This window comes from Pristiophorus japonicus, chromosome 1 (genome assembly GCF_044704955.1).
Source record: "Pristiophorus japonicus isolate sPriJap1 chromosome 1, sPriJap1.hap1, whole genome shotgun sequence".
NCBI classification, from domain to species: domain Eukaryota; kingdom Metazoa; phylum Chordata; class Chondrichthyes; family Pristiophoridae; genus Pristiophorus; species Pristiophorus japonicus.
Window position 1 is genome coordinate 109,335,727 of NC_091977.1, and position 23,600 is coordinate 109,359,326.

At 43.9% G+C, this 23,600-nt stretch overlaps 1 protein-coding gene across 2 annotated transcripts in view; it reads left to right on the forward strand.

The window, feature by feature from the left end:
* LOC139265343 (kinesin-like protein KIF27) overlaps nt 1-23,600 on the forward strand; it is a 165,736-nt gene that overhangs the window by 100,848 nt on the left and 41,288 nt on the right. For both annotated transcript variants that reach the window (XM_070882312.1, XM_070882322.1), the window contains exons 11-13: nt 1,621-1,818; nt 4,862-4,972; nt 18,249-18,425. In XM_070882312.1, the coding sequence (XP_070738413.1) occupies nt 1,621-1,818; nt 4,862-4,972; nt 18,249-18,425 (486 nt within the window). The remainder of the gene's footprint in view (nt 1-1,620; nt 1,819-4,861; nt 4,973-18,248; nt 18,426-23,600) is intronic.

Below are 23,600 nucleotides of genomic sequence, written 5' to 3' on the forward strand. Positions count from 1 at the left end.
AGGCTTGTGGACTAAATGGAGGTGTTCAGCAAAGCGATCACCCAATCTGCATTTGGTCTCCCCAATGTAAAGGAGACTGCATCCTGAGCAATGAATGCAGTATTCTAAATTGAAAGTACAAAAAAATCACTGTTCCCTAATGGTCCATTGCAACTCCTCTGATAGATCCATAACTTCACCGTTGCCATGCCATTATGGGGAGGTTCCAAATGGAGATTGAACATTTTACCACAGTGGGGAGAGAAAACAATGCCTGGTCTCTTTTTAACACTGTTACAGAACAGAATCGGCTAAACTCTGTTAGTACCACCTGCATGACCCTTCAAGGGAAGGAGATGGGGAGAAAGCAAGAAATATCTCTGGACCAAAAATCTGCATTTTTTTTAATGGATTCAGGTGTTATTAGGGTTGGTGTAGTTCTGGGTTCTGTTCTGCTGAGTCGCTGCCCCATTTGACCAGCGGTAGAGTTTCCTCAAGCATTGGGCGGGGGATGGGGGAAGAGAGATGTGGCAGGTGTTGCTTCCACCTTCAGCCACGACAGAGAAAGTGATATGACTGGTGGTATGACATAATTAGCTGAAATTCCATTTCGCTCCATTTCCATTGCCCCATTGTAATATAAACCTACATGAACCAGGCATATATTACTTGCGAGGACTACATCATGGTGAAAGTAAGGTTAACAATGGCACGAAAATTGCGGTCTCTCCGGGTGAGTACGATGTTGCGCACACACTCAAAGGGGCCTCACAAATGCTGGTTCTCGGCGCACAAATGCACATGTGCCGAGAACCGACTTTTGCGATCTGTCAAAATATCTTTTGACCGAGCACACGCATCCCCGGGAGAAGGACATTCACGAGCAGAGATTTGGGCTAATTTCCCAACTCTTGCCGAGCAAATGTCCTTCAAACTCTTGCGCCTGGTAAAAGCAGGTGTATAGCCTACTTTTGCCTGCATAAGAGTTTTAAAACATAGAAAAATGTTATCACTAATTTTTATATTTAAAAACCCTGTCCATTAAGTTACGTTTAGTTTTAACACTATTAAAACATATTTAAGAAAAATGTGTTTTTCTAAAACTTTTAATCAAATGCAGTTTCAATTAATTTTAAATACATGAGGTTTTTTTATTTACTGTGTTGTGTTTCTGTGTTTTGGGGGGTAGTCTCATTGATAGTAATGGCAGCTCATACAAATGGAGCTCCCATTATTATCAATGAGATTATTACATTGTGATTGGTGATCCATGCCCACATGATCCCATGTTGCGCTTAAGTCCTGGGATGCGTGACCCCATACGCTGGGCTGCACATCTAGGCCTTGGACCGCAAATTTATGTTCTTCTGGGATCACCAGGCACTTGCGGGGAAAAAATTTGGGTCGGAGGCATCCGCCTGTAGGAAGCCTTCAACCGCAATTTTAAGGCCAATAGTTTGAAAGGACTTTTTTTTTTACAGCAGGCAATTATGAAGTGATTAGCTGGTGTTAAGATACCAGCTTGCTTTTGTTTGAATAGGTTTGCTAGTTGCAAAGAAAGTTTGGCGGTAACAGATATACTGCTGCCTATGGCTAAAAAATAACAAAAGTAAATTGAAGATCTGGTCCTGTTCCTCTTAGATCTTACAGAGGAAACAGCAAGAAACAAAGAAGTTATTTTCTTTATCAGCGCAGAGTGAGAAACGATTGGCCCAGTTGAGCCAGAATGTCGAAAACATGAAACAACAGCAACAGCTGCTCCAGAAAAAACTACATGAAGAAAGTGAGAAAAAAAGAAAACTGGAAAATGAGGTTCAAAGAGATCAGCAACGAATCAAAGTAAGAACATTTCACAATCAAATAAGAGCTTAAGAATTAGGAGCAGGAGTAGGCCATTCAGCCCCTCGCGTCTACTCCGCCATTCAAGATCATAGCTGATCTTCTACCTCAACTCCACTTTCCTGCACTATCCCCATATTCCTTGATTCTCTTAATATTCAAAAATCAAGATGTACTAGAATGATACCAGAACTAAGAGAACATAAGAACATAATATACATTCCTTCAAGGCACAAAATCTCCACAGGAAAAGTGGTCCAACCGTAGCTAATGAGAAGTTAAAAATAGTATTAGATCAAAGGAAGAGGCTTACAATGTTGCCAAAAAGAATAGTAAGCCTGAGGATTGGGAGGATTTCAGAATTCAGCAAAGGTGGACCAAGAAATTGATATAGAAAGGAAAAATAGAATATGAGAGTAAACTAGCAAGAGACATAAAAACAGACTGTAAAAGCTGTTGTAGGTATGTGAAAAGGAAAAGATTAACAAAAGTAAATGTGGGTCCCTTACAGGCTGAGACAGGAGAAATTATAATGGGAAATAAGGAAATGGCAGAGAAATTAAACAAATACTGTGGGGCCAAAATTCTTCAACTCACCGCCCGCTGCCGCCGACATTGCTCTTGCAGATCCGCCCAGTGCCACTTTCGAGATGGCCTAGAGCGGGCGGGAGGGGAGAGCCGCCGGGAACCGCCCGCTTACGTCAGCGAATGGCTGAGTGGCGCAACTGACCTCCCGCCCGCCGAGCTCCCATATTGATGTGGGCAAGAACGGGGGTGGACCGCTGCGAGGAGGCTGGTTTGTCCCTGACGGTAAGTATGAAGAACCTGAAAAATAGGTTAATGAAATTTTTTTTAAATTTCCACAGCGGCTTACCTGGATGGGGTCCCCTGAAGTTCTTCTGATAGGTTTTTAACTTTTTACTGATATTTTTTTCAGGTCTTCGACCCTCCGTGGGCCCGACTCCATCCTCGGCGGCACTTAGGCAGCAAACGCCTCTGCCACTGAGAATGAGACCGCCCGCCTGTTGCCGTCCAGGTTGGCAGCATACGTCGTCCATTTGCCGCCCGCCGACCTTCAAGGGACCTCGGCGATGAATATCCCGCCCAAAGTACCGTCCGGTACCTTGGCAACACTAGGGCGGGTGGAGGCCTTGATCAAAATCGGCTCCTTTGTGTCTGCATTCACAGAAGAAGACGCAAAAAACTTGCTGGAAATAGTGCAGAACTAAGGGTCTAGCGAGAATGAGGAACTGAAAGAAGTTAGTATTAGTAAAAAATGGGACTGAAGAAATTAATGGGACTGAAAGCCAATAAATCTCTTTTCCTCGGGTTTTGAAAGAGGTGGTTATACAAATAGTGGATGCATTGTTTGTCATCTTCCAAAATTCCATAGATTCTAGAACGGCTCCCGCGGATTGGAAGGTAGCAAATGTAACCCCACTATTTAAGAAAGGAGGGAGAGTGAAAACGGGGAACTACAGACCAGTTAGCCTGACATCAGTAGTAGGGAAAATACTAGAATCTGTTATTAAGGACGTGGTAACAGGGCACTTAGAAAAGAATAATAATATTGGGCAGAGTCAACATAGATTTATGAAAGGGATATCATGTTTGACAAATCTGTTGTAACTAGCAGAATAGATAAGGGGAAACCAGTGGATGTGTTGCATTTGGATTTTCAGAAGGCATTCGATAAGGTGCCACACACTAGGTTCTTAAACACAATTCGGGCTCATGGGATTGGGGGTAATATACTAGCATGGATTGAGGATTGGTTAACGGACAGAAAACAGAGAATAGGAATAAACGGGTATTTTCAGGTTGGCAGGCTGTAACTAGTGGGGTACCGCAAGGATCGGTGCTTGGGCCTCAACTATTCACAATATTTATCAATGATTTGGATGAGTGGACCAAATGTAATATATCCAAGTTTGCTGATGATACAAAGCTAGATGGGAAATGTAAGTTGTGAGGATGATGCAAAGAGGCTTCAAGGGGATATAAAAACAGAAAATGCTGGAAATTTCAGCAGGTCGGGCAGCATCTGTGGAGAGGAAGCAGAGTTAACGTTTTGGGTCGACGACCCTTCGTTATATGTTCTGACAAAAGGTCATCGACCCGAAACGTTAACTCTGCTTCCTCTCCACAGATGCTGCCTGACCTGCTGAAATTTCCAGCATTTTCTGTTTTTATTCTAGATTCCAGCATCCGCAGTATTTTGCTTTTGTGTTCAAGGGGATATAGACAGACTAAGTGAGTGGGCAAGAACATGGCAAATGGAATATAATGTGGAGAAATGTGATGTTATCCACTTTGGTCAGAAAAATAGAAAAGCAGAGTATTTTTTTAAATGATGAGAGATTGGGCAGAGGGAGCTGGATGTCGTTGTACACAAATTATAAAGTTAACATGCAGGTACAGCAAGCAATTAATAGAGCAAATGGTATGTTGACCTTTATTACAAGAGGTTTTGAGTATAAGAGTAAAGATGCAATTATATAGGGCCCTGGTGAGAGCGATAGATTTTTGGCTATAATGGAATCAAGGGGAATGGGGATAGTGCAGGCAAGTGGAGTTAAGGTAAAAGATCAGCCATGATCATCTTGAATGGTGGAGCAAGCTCAAGGGGCTTAATGGCCTACTCCTGCTCCTATTTCTTATGTTCTTATCCTCTGGCACTATTCCCTTTTCTAATGAATAATATATATATATATATAGAATATACAAATAAAGTATTGACATTTATAAACAAAAGTTTGGAAAAAAAATATTTTTTTAAGTCAAATCCATGCCTTAACAACAAATTATACAAAACCTGCAATTGATATCTCTAAGATTTTTTTTTAATGTTGAGTTGGCTAGGAATCGCATTGAAACGTCAAGCAACAATATCTATATTCTGAAAAAAAGTCAATTTATAGTATTTAGATCCTCTGCCCTTAAACAGAAAGATAACTATAAAATGTCTAACTATATCTGTTTAAATAAATATATATATATCTTCTGAAATAAAGTTCAAGATATGCATCTTTCATTTTTCTAGGAACTGGAACTAAAGCGAGAGCAACAGCAGAAAATCCTAAAAAGGAAAGCTGAAGAAATTACCCATCTCAAGAAAATTAAGTCCTCCCCTGTCATCTCACAGGAACAGCAGGTGTGCCTTACAATGCTGTAGAACTGTCTGTCTGCTGTGTATTATTTTTCTTCTCAACAATATTTTTACCTTCCCAATGGAACAGAAAATCGGGTGGAGTACAAAATGGGTTGCCAATTCGCTGTCGCCTGATCAGTACTACCGCCCAGTTAACACCCCAATGGCTACTTGCTGGGGTACAGGTCCATGGGTACCAGGCGCTGTCCAGTAGTTCAGCCAAAGAACCATTATTCATGTGAGTCTGAGTTTCACACACGATACTTCCAGCAGGTTTGCATTCTTAAAGATTGTGACATTGAGTGTAACAACCCTTGCTTGAACTGATTTTCCATTTGAAGTTTATATCTATTATTAAACATACAGCAGCACTCTTTTTTCAAATATGTTTAAACAAATGATGTTGGCATACTGAGGACTATGAGGTAGGTACAGTACACATAGTAAATGATAATTCACTGGCAATTGATAGTGTAGACCTAGTTCAAGATGGACAGATAACAGACCTGGGCCCAACTCCAAATCTGCAGCACTTTCTTTAAGACCTTCACAGCCTTCAGTAGGATCTGATGCACACAAACTATTGCCTGGCTTAATTTGATGGCTTTAATTTACTCTGTGTAATTTATCCTGTTTCAGACACCAATAAATATTATTGATCATTCCTATCCCTGGAGTGAGTAGGTGATGTCAGTATGGATATAATGTGGAACTATTGAGAGCTTCAGAATTGTTCTCGAATCTTAGCCTAGTGGAGCCCATGGAAATATAATCATACCTGCATGAGTTAATGTGTGTTAACATCCAGGTTCTGTATATTTGTGCTGGAAAGATGTAGCCGATGTAGCCAATTTTCCTCTGGTGTGCATCTCAGGCTACCTAGCTTTCAGATACAACATAGGAAAAAAAGGGGTGAAGACCCATTATGCCAGGTTCCTTTATGCTCACTTCCAGTTGTGCATCAGGTAAGGTAGCAGGTCTGTTGCATTAATATTTAAAAGTAATGCCATTGTACCCTGCGACCGGTTTCCTCCATTCCCACTGGTTGCAGGTCATGTGTAAGGTAATCTAATTTAAACTCAGCAATGCACTGTTGACTGACTGAAGTTGCTTATGCTCCCAGTTGCCCCTGGAAATACTCGGAGGCAAAAAATGCAAATTTATCTGTTGCAGTCAGGGTGCATCTTGGATAGAACTTATTTTTGGGAATGTACCAGACTCTTGTCAGAATGGGGATCTCATTTGGTATACCCTTGTACATATGCCACTTGAATGAAGAACAGGAGGATAAAAAGAAACACTTTTTGATGCCAGGGAAATCTGACATCATTGGGCAGGTGCCCTCCACCTCCAATGTTGCCCTGCGGCATGAATCTATTGGCCTTGTAACTTTTCTGGACCTCTCAGAGGAGCATTGAATTTGAAGGCTTAAATTTACCAGTGAGGTAGACTTTGAATTATGCTACTGGCTGCATTAAGACCTGAAGATACTTTGGGCAGGCATGGTGCTGTCAGTGCAGTTAAGGTGCCCATCTCTCTCGAACATTTTTTGCCTCCGAGTATTTCCAGGGGCAACTGGGAGCATAAGCAACTTCAGTCAGTCAACAGTGCATTGTTGAGTTAAACTGGCAACTAGTGTCTTATTTGCAATGGCATGCTCCCCATTGACACCAGGGTGCAACAGGCCCAAGACAAGATTCACTTAAATGACCAGATTCCCAAAGGGCATGGGGCAATAGGTGGAACCCAAGTAGCAGTTCATGCATCTGCCGATAGAAGTGCCCCAACATGAACCACAATCACTTCTACTCCACACTCTATAAATATGCAGTTTGTGTGCAGCCACCTGCAGTGGTTCATATGGTGCATGTGTCTACCAGATCCAGCATTGATCACACTATTGACATTATAGTTGAGCTTCCAGCATCTTGAAATAAAGACTTGCATTTATATAGCGCCTTTCATGATCACCAGACGTCTCAAAGCACTTTACAGCCAATGAAGTACTTTTGGAGTGTAGTCACTGTTGATCCATGTGGGCTGTCCTGCAGTACATTCCTGGTAAATGTTTCCGTATCATTGCTGTTTACTGCATTCTGCACAATATGGCCATTAAAAGAAGTATCTACCTGGAGAGCTGCAGGAAACTCCCTCAGAAAAGCAGCTGGAGGATGAGGCTGAGAAGCCAAAGAAAGCAGAAGAGGGAGAACCACAAGCAGCCGCAAAGAGCTATTTGGCACCCTGCAATCCAGGACATTTCTCATAAAGATTCTAAGAACCATTTAAGGGAAGACACTTGAGTGAAGGCTCAACGCATTTAAGGAGAAGTTTTTTACATCCATGAGCAAGAGAGTATAGGCCAGTTGGGCCAAAAGGCCTGTTTCTGTGACGTATATTCTGTATAATTCTATATATCTCATCGCATTTCCATAGCTCCCATCATCTTTTTCAGCCCATGCAATAAGTTGCAAGCCCACCCTACTTCGTTCACAGCAAGACCATTCCTCTTATTCTTGCCTCACAAATGTAACACCGTATCCACTGTGCCAAAATAATTTATTTAACGAAAACACAAGTATACTTGAATGCAATGCCTGCTCCCATGGTGCTTTCCCTTCCTATCATATAGCATGTGTTGTGCTCGACCACCTAATGTGGTGCCTCTTCTCAACAGTAGCCGTGGCTGATTGTCTGAGGGAGGCTCCTTGGATTGAGGTGACTTTCAAGCTCTGTAAACGTGACCGCCAGCTGGATCTGCTTCAGGCTGTAACATTTCCACTGGAGTGGGGGCAGCCTGGCCCTGCCTAATATTTGGCTCTTGTGAAGTCATTGAGGGAGGGTTGGATTGATGTGAATGTTTTGCATTTGGGAGAGAGAGCAACATCATTCATTTTCAGCACTAGCGTGCTCCTTTTCCCAGTAAGTTGTGGAATCCTCCCCACTAGTCTCCTTTGGGGGAATTTTAACCCCCAGAGGCGGGTGGGAACTAAAAACATTTTAAGATCGCAAATCCGACTCCAACCCACTGATTTTGGGTATTAATGTAGGCAGGTCAGTTGATGGCCAACCCATCAGCTGTCGAGAGGCGGGTCAGTCACTGAAATCTGTTAAAGGGCATCAATCAGAGCAAGGGAGGGAGATAAGAGAAGGTAGCTATGGTGGTGCCTAGCGGGCAGCAAGTATAGAAGAGCCAGGAGAGGAGCCAGTGTTTTGGTAATAAAGAAAAGTTTTTATATTGAGCCATAAGCATATATGTTTAAAAAAATAAAGAGGAGAATGGCTGGAGGAGAAGGTAGAGCCAGGACAAGAATTGGACCGGAAGTAGAATTGGGCCATGAGCAGAGCTCATTGCAAAAGCCGGTCCCAGGCTGTACAGGACCAGCAGAGCTTATAAGGAATGTTGGGTACAATTTTCCAGAATGATAACGGGACTTGGAGGTATAAATTATGAGGACAGATTGCATAGACTAAGCTTGTATTACCTCGAGTATAGATGATTAAGATGTGGTCTAATTAAGCTGTCTAAGATGATTAAAGGATATGATAGGGTAGATAGGTAGAAACTATTTTCTCTGGTGAGGAAGTCCAGAACAAAGGGCATACATGACCATGAAATTAGAACTAAGCTGTGATGACAGGAGATACTGCTTCACACAAAGGGTAGTGGAAGTCTGGAACTCACCCGCAAAAAGCATTTGAGGCTAGGTCAATTGAAAATTTGAAGACTGAGATTTTTGTTCAGTAAGGGTATCAAGGGATATAGAACCAAGGTGGGTAAATGGAGTTAAGATACAGATCAGCCATGATCTAATTGAATTTGGGAGCAGGTTCATGGGGCTGGTTGGCCTACTCCTGTTCCTATGTTCCTAATATTCAAAAAAAGGGGGGCAGGAGAGTACAAAGGTGGGGGAGCTTGGAGATGGGAAGTTGCACAGGAAGTGTGCAGATAATGCAAGACTTAATAATGTATAGCCAGAAATTCGTTGACTTTGCGTCAGGGTTTTCGGCGCTGTTTCACCCTCCGCAGCGAAAAACCAGTTGGCGGTAACTTCGGCCACCTTTTTGTGAGCTGCAGCTCTGCCAGCAGCGGTAAGTATGAAGACCTGCAAAAAAGGCAAGTTAAAGTTTTTATTAATTCTTTCTCAGCAATTTAGTAGGTAAAAGTTTTGTGAATGTTTTGTGAATTTTTTCCCCCCAATTTTTAAAGTTGTTGTTCCCCCCCCCCCCCACCCTCCATCCCAAGGCCTCTCTTGCAGCGCTATCGACCCCAGGCTAAAGTTACCAAAATTTGCAGCTTGCGCCTTGAATCCTCATGCAATGCCGATTTTTACCACCGCACAAATTAAAGGCCAAATATCGGGCGAAGTGAAAAACGAATTTCTAGCCTGAGTATTAATTCTATTTTTCTTTGTAAAGTAAAAGTCTATTTCCCATCGGTAAACTTAAACAGGCTTTTAATTTTTTTTTTAAACTTGCCTTTCATGTCAGTGTGGCTGGCGCATGGACATTTAAATGGTCATACGAATAGAAAAAAGCATAGCCTCTGACTCTCTGAGAGCCATGTCACAGGAGATCTGCTAGTATATAGTGTAGCCATGTTTCACACCAATATTGCATGTGAAAGTATCATACCTTGTTACAGATACAAAGCAATCTTAAGAAAAAGACAACCATTGACCAGGAACCTGACATTTTTAAGCCCTTGCAACTACTCTCTGAATTCAGCAGCAGCTTATAAGTAGCTATAATGACCTAGACTCACTTATTTAGAAGATTGATCTTGAACAGATAGCTCAGGTTAGCAGCCAATAATCACAGTTTAGCGGTCGGTCGGGAAATCCATAAGCATGAGTTTCCCTTGGGTCCTGACGAATTTAACAGCAGGACCTGATTACCATTTTTGGAATCCATTTCCTGGCTACAGCCAGCCAGATTAAGAGGCTGGCTGGCTGTTGAGTAGGTAGGCCTGTGGCACCAGCCTGCAACTGGGGAGCGGAGCAGAGAGAAGGGAGGGAGTGATCAGGGGGAATGTCAGTAAGGGGGTTCCTGACAAGATTGGAGGCCAGGAAGGACATCTGGAAGGCATCAGATTGAGGGAGGGGGATCTGATCGCTGGGGAGGTTAACAAGATTGCTTGCTGGGCCTGGGGCAAGCACTCCTGCTCCTCCAGGCCCACAAGCAGTGCTAGAAAGGCACCTGTTCCTTTCAGCAGTCCTTTCCTCCCTTCAGCCACCGGGTTTTCAGAGGCTCAGGAAACCCGGCTGGTCAGTGTCAACGCTGGAACACAGATAAAATCTTAAGAGTACAGCCTCATTAAAATATTTAAATGAGGAACAGCGTCCTGAGAGTGGGTTGGTCACCTGCCCCCTGCCCCCCCACCTCCCCAGTCCCATCTTAATTAAAACGGGAAGTGAGCAGTTTGGGTTTGAAATATTATAAATTTTAACTTCCCATCCATTTTATGGTGGTTAAGATTACCCCCATTGTCTGGGACATTAGCATTCAACACCTGGTATAACCCTTAAACATATGTAATTTAAATCTAGACCAAAACATCTTTATCTGAACTAATTCCAGATCTAAAGGCTTCTAAAAGATGGTTTTTAGACCAATATGTCGAGAAACCAACTGGCCTTGCCATCCTAGACTGGGTGATGTGTAATGAGAAAGGACTAATTAGCAATCTTGTTGTGCGAGGCCCCTTGGGGAAGAGTGACCATCATATGGTAGAATTCTTCATTAAGATGGAGAGTGACACAGTTAATTCAGAGATTAGGGTCCTGAACTTAAGGAAAGGTAACTTCGATGGTATGAGGCGTGAATTGGCTAGAATAGACTGGCGAATGATACTTAAAGGGTTGACGGCGGATAGGCAATGGAAAATATTTAAAGATCACATGGATGAACTTCAACAATTGTACATCCCTGTCTGGAGTAAAAATAAAATGGGGAAGGTGACTCAACCGTGGTTAACAATGCAAATTAAGGATAGTGTTAAATCCAAGGAAGAGGCATATAAATTGACCAGAAAAAGCAGCAAACCTGAGGACTAGGAGAAATTTAGAATTCAGCAGAGGAGGACAAAGGGTCTAATTAGGAGGGGGAAAATAGAGCATGAGAGGAAGCTTGCTGGGAACATAAAAACTGACTGCAAAAGCTTCTGTAGATCTATGTGAAGAGAAAAAGATTAGTGAAGACAAATGTAGGTCCCTTGCAGTCAGATTCAGGTGAATTTATAATGGGGAACAAAGAAGTGGCAGACTAGTTGAACAAATACTTTGGTTCTGTCTTCACGAAGGAAGACACAAATAACCTTGCGGAAATACTAGGGGACCGAGGGTCTAGTGAGAAGGAGGAACTGGAGGAAATCTTTATTAGGCGGGAAATTGTGTTAGGGAAATTGATGGGATTGAAGGCCGATAAATCCCCGGGGCCTGATAGTTTGCATCCCAGAGTACTTAAGGAAGTGGCCCTAGAAATAATGGATGCATTGGTGATCATTTTCCAACAGTCTATCATCTCTGGATCAGTTCCTATGGACTGAAGGGTAGCTAATGTACCACCACTTTTTTAAAAAGGAGGGAGAGAGAAAACGGGTAATTATAGACCGGTTAGCCTGACAGATGAAATAACAGTGCATTTGGAAAGCAGTGACAGGATCAGTCCAAGTCAGCATGGATTTATGAAAGGGAAATCATGTTTGACAAATCTTCTAGAATTTTTTGAGGATGTAACTAGTAGAGTGGACAAGGGAGAACCAGTGGATGTGGTGTATTTGGATTTTCAAAAGGCTTTTGACAAGGTCCCACACAAGAGATTGCTGTGCAAAATTAAAGCACATGGTATTGGGGGTAATGTACTGACGTGGATAGAGAACTGGTTGGCAGACAGGAAGCAGAGAATCGGGATAAAAGGGTCCTTTTCAGAATGGCAGACAGTGACTAGTGGGGTGCCGCAGGGCTCAGTGCTGGGACCCCAGCTATTTACAATATACATCAATGATTTCGATGAAGGAATTGAGTGTAATATCTCCATGTTTGCAGATGACACTAAGCTGGGTGGCGGTGTGGGCTGTGAGGAGGACGCTAAGAGGCTGCAGGGTGACTTGGACAGTTTAGGTGAGTGGACAAACGCATGGCAGATGCAGTATAATGTGGATAAATGTGAGGTTATCCACTTTGGTGGCAAAAACATGAAGACAGAATATTATCTGAATGGCGGCAGATTTGGAAAACGGGAGGTGCAACGAGACCTGGGTGTCATGGTACATCAGTCATTGAAAGTTAGCATGCAGGTACAGCAGGCGGTGAAAAAGGCAAATGATATGTTGGCCTTCATAACTAGGGGATTTGAGTATTGGAGCAGGGAGGTCTTACTGCAGTTGTACAGGACCTTGGTGAGGCCTCACCTGGAATATTGTGTTCAGTTTTGGTCTCTTAATCTGAGGAAGGACATAGAAACATAGGACGTTCTTGCTATTGAGGGAGTGCAGCGAAGGTTCACCAAACTGATTCCTGGGATGGCAGGACTGACATATGAAGAGAGACTGGATCGACTCGGCCTGTATTCACTGGAGTTTAGAAGGATGAGGGGATCTCAGAGAAACATATAAAATTCTGACGGGACTGGACAGGTTAGATGCTGGAAGAATGTTCCCGATGTTGGGGAAGTCCAGAACCAGGGGACACAGTCTAAGGATAAGGGGTAAGCCATTTAGAACTGAGATGAGGAGAAACCTCTTCACTCAGAGAGTTGTTAACCTGTGGAATTCCCTACCGCAGAGAGTTGTTGATGCCAGTTCAGTGGATATATTCAAGAGGGAGTTAGATATGGCCCTTACAGCTAAAGGGATCAAGGGGTATGGAGAGAAAGCAGGAAAGGGGTACTGAGGTGAATGATCAGCCATGATCTTATTGAATGGTGGTGCAGGCTCAAAGGGCCAAATGGCCGACTCCTGCACCTATTTTCTATGTTTCTATATTATATTTTTTTGCAGCCTGTATCCCTCTGGTTTTCTGATTTCAAATTGAATTGTTATTGCTTTTAAATTATATTTGGATATATTAGCCTACCAAGACAAAAATTCTATTTCTGTTACACAAAGGTATTGGAGATGGTAAAAATAGCATTCATGGTTATATTCTCTCAAACAAGAAAGCATACAATGATATCCAGCCTTTTATCCTGTCAAAACTGCTTCTAAGGGTTAAGTCATGGCAGGAGAGCTCGGTTGGGTGTTATGCTCCTCCTTTACCATGTGGGAACTCAGGGACACTTCCGGTGTCCCTGACGACTACGTGTGCGGGAAGTGTATCCGCCTCGAGCTCCTTACGGTCCGCGTTGCGGAATTCGAGCTGAGGGTGGATTCACTCTGGAGCATCCACGATGCTGAGAATGACGTGAGTATCACGTGTAGTGAGTTGGTCTTACCGCAGGAGAAGGGTCCACAGCCAGATAGGGAATGGAAGACCAGCAGGAAGAGTAGTGCAAGGAAGGTAGTGCAGGGGTCCCCTGTGGTCAATCCCCTGCAAAACAGATACACCGCTTTGAGTACTGTTGGGGGGGATGACTCATCAGGGGAGGGCAGCAGCAGCCAAGTTCATGGCACCGTGGCTGGCTCTGCTGCACAGGAGGGCAGGAAAAAGAGTGGGAGCGCGATAGTGATAGGGGATTCAATGGTGAGGGGAATAGATAGGCGTTTCTGCGGCCGCAACCGAGACTCCAGGATGGTATGTTACCTCCCTGGTGCAAGGGTCAAGGATGTCTCGGAGCGGGTGCAGGACATTCTGAAATGGGAGGGAGAACAGCCAGTTGTCGTGGTGCACATTGGTACCAACGACATAGGTTAAAAAAAGGGATGAGGTCCTACGAAATGAATTTAAGGAGCTAGGAGCTAAATTAAAAAGTAGGACCTCAAAAGTAGTAATCTTGGGATTGCTACCAGTGCCACGTGCTAGTCAGAGTAGGAATCGCAGGATAGCGGAGATGAATACGTGGCTTGAGCAATGGTGCAGCAGGGAGGGATTCAAATTCCTGGGGCATTGGAACCGGTTCTGGGGGAGGTGGGACCAGTACAAACCGGACGGTCTGCACCTGGGCAGGACCGGAACCAATGTCCTAGGGGGAGTGTTTGCTAGTACTGTTGGGGAGGAGTTAAACTAATATGGCAGAGGGATAGGAACCAATGCAGGGAGACAGAGGGCGACAAAAAGGAGGCAAAAGCAAAAGACAGAAAGGAGATGAGGAAAAGTGGAGGGCAGAGAAACCCAAGGCAAAGAACAAAAAGGGCCACTGTACAGCAAAATTCTAAAAGGACAAAGGGTGTTAAAAAAACAAGCCTGAAGGCTTTGTGTCTTAATGCAAGGAGTATCCGCAATAAGGTGGATGAATTAACTGTGCAAATAGATGTTAACAAATATGATGTGATTGGGATTACGGAGACGTGGCTCCAGGATGATCAGGGCTGGGAACTCAACATCCAGTGGTATTCAACATTCAGGAAGGATAGAATAAAAGGAAAAGGAGGTGGGGTAGCATTGCTGGTTAAAGAGGAGATTAATGCAATAGTTAGGAAAGACATTAGCTTGGATGATGTGGAATCTATATGGGTAGAGCTGCAGAACACCAAAGGGCAAAAAACGTTAGTGGGAGTTGTGTACAGACTTCCAAACAGTAGTAGTGATGTTGGGGAGGGCATCAAACAGGAAATTAGGGGTGCATGCAATAAAGGTGCAGCAGTTATAATGGGTGACTTTAATATGCACATAGATTGGGCTAACCAAACTGGAAGCAATACGGTGGAGGAGGATTTCCTGGAGTGCATAAGGGATGGTTTTCTAGACCAATATGTCGAGGAACCAACTAGCGGGGAGGCCATCTTAGACTGGGTGTTGTGTAATGAGAGAGGATTAATTAGCAATCTCATTGTGCGAGGCCCCTTGGGGAAGAGTGACCATAATATGGTGGAATTCTGCATTATGATGGAGAATGAAACAGTTAATTCAGAGACCATGGTCCAGAACTTAAAGAAGGGTAACTTTGAAGGTATGAGGCGTGAATTGGCTAGGATAGATTGGCGAATGATACTTAAGGGGTTGACTGTGGATGGGCAATGGCAGACATTTAGAGACCGCATGAATGAATTACAACAATTGTACATTCCTGTCTGGCGTAAAAATAAAAAAGGGAAGATGGCTCAACCGTGGCTATCAAGGGATAGTATTAAAGCCAAGGAAGTGGCATACAAATTGGCCAGAAATAGCAGCGAACCCGGGGACTGGGAGAAATTTAGAACTCAGCAGAGGAGGACAAAGGGTTTGATTAGGGCAGGGAAAATGGAGTACGAGAAGAAGCTTGCAGGGAACATTAAGGCGGATTGCAAAAGTTTCTATAGATATGTAAAGAGAAAAAGGTTAGTAAAGACAAACATAGGTCCCCTGCAGTCAGAATCAGGGGAAGTCATAACGGGGAACAAAGAAATGGCAGACCAGTTGAACAAGTACTTTGGTTCGGTATTCACTAAGGAGGACACAAACAACCTTCCGAATATAAAAGGGGTCAGAGGGTCTAGTAAGGAGGAGGAACTAAGGGAAATCTTTATTCGTCGGGAAATTGTGTTGGGGAAATTGATGGGATTGAAGGCCGATAAATCCCCAGGGCCTGATGGACTGCATCCCAGAGTACTTAAGGAGGTGGCCTTGGAAATAGCAGATGCATTGACAGTCATTTTACAACATTCCATTGACTCTGGATCAGTTCCTATCGAGTGGAGGGTAGCCAATGTAACCCCACTTTTTAAAAAAGGAGGGAGAGAGAAAACAGGTAATTATAGACCGGTCAGCCTGACCTCAGTAGTGGGTAAAATGATGGAATCAATTATTAAGGATGTCATAGCAGCGCATTTGGAAAATGGTGACATGATAGGTCCAAGTCAACATGGATTTGTGAAAGAGAAATCATGCTTGACAAATCTTCTGGAATTTTTTGAGGATGTTTCCAGTAAAGTGGACAAAGGAGAACCAGTTGATGTGGTATATTTGGACTTTCAGAAGGCTTTCAACAAGGTCCCACACAAGAGATTAATGTGCAAAGTTAAAGCACATGGGATTGGGGGTAGTGTGCTGACGTGGATTGAGAACTGGTTGTCAGACAGGAAGCAAAGAGTAGGAGTAAATGGGTACTTTTCAGAATAGCAGGCAGTGACTAGTGGGGTACCGCAAGGTTCTGTGCTGGGGCCCCAGCTGTTTACATTGTACATTAATGATTTAGACGAGGGGATTAAATGTAGTATCTCCAAATTTGCGGATGACACTAAGTTGGGTGGCAGTGTGAGCTGCGAGGAGGATGCTATGAGGCTGCAGAGTGACTTGGATAGGTTAGGTGAGTGGGCAAATGCATGGCAGATGAAGTATAATGTGGATAAATGTGAGGTTATCCACTTTGGTGGAAAAACAGAGAGACAGACTATTATCTGAATGGTGACAGATTAGGAAAAGGGAAGGTGCAACGAGACCTGGGTGTCATGGTACATCAGTCATTGAAGGTTGGCATGCAGGTATAGCAGGGGGTTAAGAAAGCAAATGGCATGTTGGCCTTCATAGCGAGGGGATTTGAGTACAGGGGCAGGGAGGTGTTACTACAGTTGTACAGGGCCTTGGTGAGGCCACACCTGGAGTATTGTGTACAGTTTTGGTCTCCTAACTTGCGGAAGGACATTCTTGCTATTGAGGGAGTGCAGCGAATATTCCCGGGATGGTGGGACTGACCTATCAAGAAAGACTGGATCAACTGGGCTTGTATTCACTGGAGTTCAGAAGAATGAGAGGGGATCTCATAGAAACGTTTAAAATTCTGACGAGTTTAGACAGGTTAGATGCAGGAAGAATGTTCCCAATGTTGGAGAAGTCCAGAGCCAGGGGTCACAGTCTAAGGATAAGGGGTAAGCCATTTAGGACCGAGATGAGGAGAAACTTCTTCACCCAGAGAGTGGTGAACCTGTGGAATTCTCTACCACAGAAAGTAGTTGAGGCCAATTCACTAAATATATTCAAAAGGGAGTTAGATGAAGTCCTTACTACTCGGGGGATCAAGGGGTATGGCGAGAAAGCAGGAAGGGGGTACTGAAGTTTCATGTTCAGCCATGAACTCATTGAATGGCGGTGCAGGCTAGAAGGGCTGAATGGCCTGCTCCTGCACCTATTTTCTATGTTTCTATGTTTCCATACACCATGTATAGTCTCTATTCAATCATGGATCCTACCATTAATCTCCCAGGGGATAGTTCTGCCTAAGTACTCCTTCATTGCTTAAGACATCATCAAGCAAAATTTCATGAGTTTCCATCATTCAACATTGGTCTGCTGCCTTCCACATAGGAAACAGCACAGCTTGTATATCATAACAGCCAACCTATACTATGGGTTACTTGATCATCTATATCCATATGCAATGGAAGATATTCCAACAACCATGTAAGTGACAAACCATATACAGCTGACATTGGTTCTTGTATCACACTTGCATCATACAGGTAATGTACTCTATTTACTATGGCTGAGATGTAACATGAATGATAATTTCTCCTCAATTACCAATTTGATTTTCTCATGCTTTCAAAAGCTAGCTCTTCTGATCATAGGTGTACAGTTTACTGGGTTTACAGACCAGAGACCTATATTAGCTCTCCAAATGCAAGTGTGTGATGAGCGTTAAACAAGGAAGAAAAATATATAAAACTGCAAATCCTGGACATCTGAAATAAAAACAAAAAAATTGGAAATGCGCGACAGATCAGTCAGCATTTGAAAGGGAAAAAATGGTTAATGCTTCAGATGTAACCTTTCATCAGAGTCTGTTTTGAAACCTAGCTTTCTCCTTCAGAAGCAAAATACTGTGGATGATGGAAATCTGAAATAAAAACAGCAAATGCTGGAAATATTCAGCAGGTCAGGCAGCATCTGTGGAAAGAGAAACAGAGCTAATGTTTCGTCAGAACTTTTGTGAGTTCTCTCTCTGCAAATGCTGCCTGACCTGCTGAGTTTTTCCAGCATTTTCTGTTTTTATTTCTATTTCAGATGTTGATTGACCTACTGTGCATTTCCACTATTTTCTGTTCTTATTTCAGCATTAGGCAGCATTGTACATCTCTCTCAAAAAAAGTCTGTATATTTTCTGCTGTACAAACAGCATGTGTAGCACCTATAGCAACTTTTTTATCACTGTCTTTTCCCTTTGTATTTTGATGTTTGTTGTTAACCTCTGCATCTGAATTTATTTTTAGCGGATTGATGAACAACGCAAATGGTTGGACGAGGAGGTAGAGAAGGTTCTACAGCAAAGACAAGCTCTAGCTGAGTTGGAAGAGGATCTGAGGAAAAGGGAAGTTATTGTAGACAAAAAAGAGGCACTATTACAGGAGAAAAGCCAACTGGAAATCAAAAAGTTACGTTCCAGTCAGGTAGGTATAACCTCTTACAGGGCTCGACAGGGTAGATGCAGGGAGAATGTTTCCCCTGGTTCGGGAGTCTAGAACCAGGAGTCACAGTCTCAGAATAAGGGGTCGGCCATTTACGACTGAGATGAGGAGAAATTTCTTCACTCAGTGGGTTGTGAATCTTTGGAATTCTCTACCCCAGATTGCTGTGGAGGCTCAATTGTTGAGTATATTCAAGACCGAGATCAATAGATTTTTGGATATTAAGGGAATCGAGGGATATGGGGAGAGTGCAGAAAAGTGGAATTGAGATAGAAGATCAGCCATGATCTTATTGAATGGCGGAGCAGACTTGAGAGGCCGAATGGCTAATCGTAAATACACCAATTGCTACTTTCTTTATTTAGAGCACAGGCTATAGATCTTTCCTGCAACATATAAAATATTAAATAGCTATTTCTTATGTTCTTATGTAAGATCCATCATCAGAGGCAGTCCCTCGAAACGAGGATGACTTCCACGCCAAAAAAGGATGAGTTCACAGGTGTTTCAATGAAGGACCTAATATTCCAGGTCCCGAACTACATCCTGAAACATAGAAACATAGAAAATAGGTGCAGGAGTAGGCCATTTGGCCCTTCGAGCCTGCACCGCCATTCAATGAGTTCATGGCTGAACATGCAACTTCAGCACCACATTCTTGCTTTCTCGCCATACCCCTTGATCCCCCTAGTAGTAAGGACTACATCTAACTCCTTTTTGAATATATTTAGTGAATTGGCCTCAACAACTTTCTGTGGTAGAGAATTCCACAGGTTCACCACTCTCTGGATGAAGAAATTTCTCCTCATCTCGGTCCTAAATGGCTTACACCTTATCCTTAGACTGTGACCCCTGGTTCTGGACTTCCCCAACATTGGGAACATTCTTCCTGCATCTAACCTGTCTAAACCCGTCAGAATTTTAAACGTTTCTATGAGATCCCCTCTCATTCTTCTGAACTCCAGTGAATACAAGCCCAGTTGATCCAGTCTTTCTTGATATGTCAGTCCCGCCATCCCGGGAATCAGTCTGGTGAACCTTCGCTGTCCTTCCTCAAGTTAGGAGATCAAAACTGTACACAATACTCCAGGTGTGGCCTCACCAAGGCCCTGTACAACTGTAGTAACACCTCCCTGCCCCTGTACTCCAATCCCCTTGCTATGAAGGCCAACATGCCATTTGCTTTCTTAACCGCCTGCTGTACCTGCATGCCAACCTTAAATGACTGATGTACCATGACACCCATGTCTCGTTGCACCTCCCCTTTTCCCAATCTGTCACCATTCAGATAATAGTCTGTCTCTCTTTTTTCCACCAAAGTGGATAACCTCACATTTATCCACATTATACTTCATCTGCCATGCATTTGCCCACTCACCTAACCTATCCAAGTCACTCTGCAGCCTCATAGCATCCTCATCGCAGCTCACACTGCCACCCAACTTAGTGTCATCCGCAAATTTGGAGATATTACATTTAATCCCCTCGTCTCAATCATTACTGTACAATATAAAGAGCTGGGGCCCCAGCACAGAACCTTGCAGTACCCCACTAGTCACTGCCTGCCATTCTGAAAAGTACCCATTTACCTCCTACTCTTTGCTTCCTGTCTGCCAACCAGTTCTCAATCCACGTCAGCACACTAGCCCCCAATCCCATGTGCTTTAATTTTGCACATCAATCTCTTGTATGGGACCTTGTCGAAAGCCTTCTGAAAGTCCAAATACACCACATCAACTGGTTCTCCCTTGTCCACTCTACTGGAAACATCCTCAAAAAATTCCCGAAGATTTGTCAAGCATGATTTCCCTTTCACAAATCCATGTTGACTTGGACCTATCATGTCACCTGTTTCCAAATGCACTGCTATGACATACTTAATAATTGATTCCATCATTTTACCCACTACCGATGTCAGGCTGACATAATTCCCTGTTTTCTCGCTCCCTCCTTTTTTAAAAAGTGGGGTTACATTGGCTACCCTCCACTCCATGGGAACTGATCCAGAGTCTATGGAATGTTGTAAAATGACTGTCAATGCATCCGCTATTTCCAAGGCCACCTCCTTAAGTACTCTGGGATGCAGACCATCAGGCCCTGGGGATTTATCGGCCTTCACTCCCATCAATTTCCCCAACACAATTTCCCGACTAATACGGATTTCCCCCAGTTCCTCCTTCTTACTAGACCCTCTGACCCCTTTTATATCCGGAAGGTTGTTTGTGTCCTCCTTAGTGAATACCGAACCAAAGTACTTTTTCTCTTTATATATCTATAGAAGCTTTTGCAGTCCGTTTTAATGTTCCCTGCAAGCTTCCTCTCGTACTCTTTTTTTCCCTGCCCTAATCAACCCTTTGTCCTCCTCTGCTGAGTTCTAAATTTCTCCCAGTCCCCGGGTTCGCTGCTATTTCTGGCCAATTTGTATGCCACTTCCTTGGCTTTAATACTATCCCTGATTTCCCTTGATAGCCACGGTTGAGCCACCTTCCCTTTTTTATTTTTATGCCAGAGAGGGATGTACAATTGTTGTAGTTCATCCATGCGGTCTCTAAATGTCTGCCATTGCCCATCCACTGTCAACCCCTTAAGTATCATTTGCCAATCTATCCTAGCCAATTCACGCCTCATACCTTCAAAGTTACCCCTCTTTAAGTTCTGGACCATGGTCACTGAATTAACTGTTTCATTCTCCATCCTAATGTAGATGGAATGTAGATAGAATCCTAATGAAGGATGGAAGATGTCTGTGCGTGGATTTTTTTAATGTGGGGTGGCTGCTGCACACCAGCTACCACACGGGCTTAACAGAGCTAAGTCATGGTCCAGTGGCAAGGATTATCCAAGACGACTGAAGACCTGCTCTGCCGCACGGACCTAGTGCACACACATATCACAGTGTGGGCTGGCCTGTGCTGCTCCTGGGCCCCTGGCCCCGAACTCTCCCCTTTCCTGGGCCTCGATCACATCCCTCTAGAGTCTCTCGCCGCTCCTTCGCCCCGATCTCGCCGCTCCTGTTGTATCTGCCCACGCTCCAATCACCGACCTGGACCTTGATGATGTCACTGTTCGCTGCCATCACCCTCCTGCACCAGCTCGCGCTGCTCCCTGAAGTAGTATGCCTCCACGCCACTCCTTTTATGGCCCCGACCTGCCGCTGGTGTTCTCACGCAGATCATACCTCTGAAGTGTCCCACTTTAATTGGAATCTCCCAACATTAAACTGTACTGCTGAGAAAAGCATGCAAGATTTCCCAAGCAGCAGAATCACTGATGTGCTTGTTCTACAGAAAACCATACTCCCACCCCAAGTGCCACATTACAGGGTGATAGATATGGGTGAAAACTGAAGCCTGCTGCTAGGAGGTGCACAAGAGTGGTCCAGAAACCACTAAAGTTCCATGCATCCTCCCCCATTTGGCTTACACTTGTCAACACCCCATAGCTTAACTGAGATCAGAAGCACCGCTATGTGGAGGATTGACTAATGCTACACCAATACCATAAGGCAGCAAATTTGTGTTCCAACACATTGGCCTGGATTTTGCTCACCTCATCAGGTCTGTGGTGGGCGATGTCGGTGGTGGGCCGCAGCCCCGCTGCTGGCTTCATTCCGCTGTCTAAAATGATAGGGCTTGTTAAGCCCACCCAGTGCATTTCCCGGTCCAGTTAGAGGAAGCGGGTCTTGTGATGTCATTCATGCCGGTTTCCTTAAAGGGACCACGGGCAACTTTTTTTTGACATTTGTGTTGTCGGTGTTCTACAGGATTGAAATGCTGCAAACATTGACAATGACTGTACTGAGGCAGAGGACTTCACCCAGGTTCTCCCATGACTTCCTCCATATGCTTGTGGAGGGAGGTCCTCTTTCCTTCCGATGGACGGAAGGCACTAAAATAGCCTGGTTACACATTGCACAGGAGGGCACAAGCAGGGATGTGGTCAGGAGGACCTGGGTGCATTGGCGCAAACATTTCAATTATCTCATTAGATCATGAAACGTTAGTACAAAGCCACACTTAACCTCAACCTGTTGTGCCTCTCATCACATCCCCATCACTCTGCCTTCCCCACCCTACTCCTGCACATCCCTACTCACAACAACTTACCTTGCATCTCCACCTATCACTCTCTCTGTACATTATCACATCCTTATCTCACTAGCCCTCATTCTAGGGCAATTATACCAACTAACAACCCACAAGGGTAGCCACTTGGGTGTTTTATCCAATGATTATGTAAAGTTTCTATTAACGTGCTGTCAAACATTGAATTTTTTATTTTCAGCACTCTGCATTCTTGGACAGATTTGTGTGCACCTTTGGAAGTGGCTTAGTGAATTGTAATGCATGGTGAGACATAATGATACCCCCCACAAGTGTGCAAGGAATGGCTTGGTCATTGGAGGGATGCTTTATGGTCTTGGTGTGTTGTGGTGCCAACCTGGTACATCATGTGGCAGCCAGGGTGCAGCATCAAATGAAGTAAATCTGGCCATGATGAGGCCATCCCTGGTAATGGAGGGCATCAGCACCCAAGCAATGAGCGACATCAGGTGATTGTGGAGAAAGTTGTTGGTGCTGCTGGTGTGCCTGGTGCTGCTGGTGTTGGGGCTCATCGTGGTCTGATTCTGAAGACTAAGGTGAGACAGTATAAATAGCATCCATGCTGATGGAATAGTTGGCAGGTGAAGTACAGATGACAGAAATGATCTGTCAATGGTGAGAGAGGTAATGAGGTGAGACTAAATGGAGACTTGTGTAAAGACTTGCAACATGCTGAATATATCGTGGAAATGCAGTGAGGAACAGCTTGTCGCTGAGGAAAGTGATCTCTGTCAGGTGGGAAGCTGTTGCTGTACATTTGAAGCTGTCGAGGAATCAGCTGGAGCAATGGCCACTGAACTCCTGCCTCAGGTTGACAGATGTGGTCACCAAACAGCGTGGTTCCCTTGGCCATGAAGTTAAAGTTAAAAAGTAAGATAAAAAAAAGCCTATTCAGGGTCTGGCAAGTACATTATAATGAATTTAATTAAGTTGTTTGCCGGGTCTGCTCAGCACTGACAGCCAAAATTGGGAAAGGAGCATGGCAAAAAAAAACACTTTCCTACCTGACCCGCCACCTGCTGACACTATGCCCTAGTATCACTATGCTGTTTTG